The 2,334-nt window shown below is 41.5% G+C and overlaps 1 protein-coding gene across 1 annotated transcript; it reads right to left on the bottom strand.

Moving 5' to 3' along the window:
- Positions 1-951: 951 nt before the first annotated feature.
- LOC127745537 (uncharacterized) lies at positions 952-2,121 on the bottom strand. Its single transcript, XM_052258321.1, has one exon. It carries the CDS (start codon positions 2,119-2,121, stop codon positions 952-954), a length of 1,170 nt encoding a protein of 389 aa, XP_052114281.1.
- Between the last annotated feature and the right edge of the window lie 213 nt (positions 2,122-2,334).

Raw genomic sequence — 2,334 nt, 5'->3', positions numbered from 1 at the left:
TGGCAAAGGAAGTTTTTCTATAATTTCTACTTTTGCCTTGTCAACTTCTATACCCTTTCTTGAAATTTTGTGACCAAGAACGATGCCTTCGGGTACCATGAAATGGCATTTCTCCCAATTCAAAACTAAATTGGTTTCTTGGCACCTTTTCAAGACTAGGGTAAGATGGTGCAAGCAAGTATTGAAAGAATCACCAAAAACAGAAAAATCATCCATAAATACTTCAATAAATTTTTCTACCATGTCTGAGAAGATTGATAGCATGCACCTTTGAAAGGTAGCTGGGGCATTACACAGTCCAAATGGCATTCTCCTGTATGCAAAGACTCCAAAGGGACAGGTAAAGGAAGTCTTCTCTTGATCCATGGGGTCAACCACTATCTGGTTATACCCAGAATATCCATCAAGAAAACAGTAATAGGCATGGCCAGCCAACCTTTCAAGCATCTGATCAATGAAAGGGAGAGGAAAGTGATCTTTTCGTGTGACATCATTCAGCCTCCTATAATCTATGCACATCCTCCACCCTGTCACTGTTCGTGTTGGAATAAGCTCATTCTTCTCATTAACAACGACAGTCATCCCCCCTTTCTTAGGTACTACTTGCACTGGACTGACCCATGGGCTGTCAGATATAGGGTAGATGATCCCAGCCTTACACAACTTCAGGACTTCCTTTTGAACAACCTCCTTCATTGTGGGATTCAATCTTCTTTGGGGTTGTACCACTGGTTTGGAATTCTCCTCTAAGAGTATCTTGTGCATGCATATGGCAGGGCTTATGCCTTTCAAGTCATCAATGGTCCATCCTAACGCCTCTTTGTGAGCTTTCAATACTACAAGGAGCTTTTCTTCTTCCTCTGCACTCAATGTAGAATTTATGATTACTGGAAAGCTGTCTTTTTCACCAAGAAATGCATATTTAAGATGAGGGGGTAGTGGTTTCAACTCTTATTGTGGTGCCTCTTCTTTCATAGCTTCACTTGGTTCCTTTGATGCTTCCAATTTGTTCTCTTCTTGTCCTTTAATGTTCTGGACTTCCTCCTGTTTCACTTGATGATTTGTGTCAAGTACCTCTTCAACCAACGAATCCACTACATCAATCCTCATGCAACTTTCTTTCTCAACGGGGTGTTGCATTGCTTTGAAAACATTTATGGTCATTTGCTCATCATGCACTCTAAAAATCATTTCTCCCTTTTCCACATCAATGATTGTTCTAGCTGTAGCTAAAAAGGGTCTACCAAGAATGACTGAATTGTTTCCCTCTTCATCCATGTCTAGGACCACAAAATCAGCTGGGAATATGAAGTTTCCCACCTTCACCAAGAGGTTCTCAACTACTCCATTTGGTATTTTGATGGATCTGTCAGCAAGTTGGAGTGACATCCTTGTGGGTTTAAGCTCTTCAATCATCATTTTCTTCATCATGGTAAGAGGCATTAGGTTAATGCTTGCTCCCAAGTCACAAAGTGATTTGTCAATGGCTATGCTCCCAATCGTGCAGGGTATGAGGAAGCTGCCAAGATCTTTGAGTTTTGGGGGTAGCCCTTTTTGAATGATGGCACTGCACTCTTGAGTGAGAATCACCGTTTCTTTTTCCTGCCAACTTCTCTTCTTGGTGATCAATTCCTTAAGAAACTTTGCATACAATGGCATCTGTTCCAGAGCTTCTGCTAATGGGATGTTGATTTCAAGTTTCTTGAAGATTTCTAAGAACCTTGGAAATTGTTGATCCTTTGCTCCTTTATGTATCCTAGTTGGGTATGGAAGCTTGGGTACATAGGCTTTTATTCCCTCATTTTTGTTTTCTTGTTGTAGATTCACATCCTCCTTGCTATCATGGTTGCTTCCTTGACTGGGTGGTCTGCCTTGTGGCTTGACAACCTCTTTGCCTTTGTTAGACGTTGAAGCCTTTTCTTCATCCTGCCTTTCCACTGTGTCTTGCTCTTTGGGTTTTATTGCTTCTTTATTCGAACTTTCACCAACTACCTTGCCACTCCTTAACTGCAGAACTTTACATTCTTCTCTTGGGTTGGGTATTGTGTCACTTGGGAGAACATTGGTTGGTCGCTCAGCTTGTTTGGCTAACTGTCCCACTTGTCTTTCAATGTTCTTCATGATGACCTCATGTTCCTTGTGTCCCTTAGCTAAGGCTTGAGTGGTTTGAGCAAGTGCTTGCAAGGTTGCTTCAAGACTTGAGATTCTAGTTTCATGATGGTCAATTGGGGGTATGATGGGGGTTGATTGTTGTTGGAAGTTGTTGGGCGGATTAGTGTGGTAATTTTGTGAGTTGGATGATGGTGCAGAGAAGTTATTTTGGTGAGTTTGTGA

Source organism: Arachis duranensis, chromosome 3 (assembly GCF_000817695.3).
Source record: "Arachis duranensis cultivar V14167 chromosome 3, aradu.V14167.gnm2.J7QH, whole genome shotgun sequence".
Classification (NCBI taxonomy): domain Eukaryota; kingdom Viridiplantae; phylum Streptophyta; class Magnoliopsida; order Fabales; family Fabaceae; genus Arachis; species Arachis duranensis.
This window is presented reverse-complemented; position numbering and strand designations above follow the sequence as displayed.

Excerpts from the sequence above, each read along its gene's own strand:
- LOC127745537 (XM_052258321.1), bottom strand. The coding sequence starts at position 2,121 with ATGAAGAACATTGAAAGACAAGTGGGACAGTTAGCCAAACAAGCTGAG.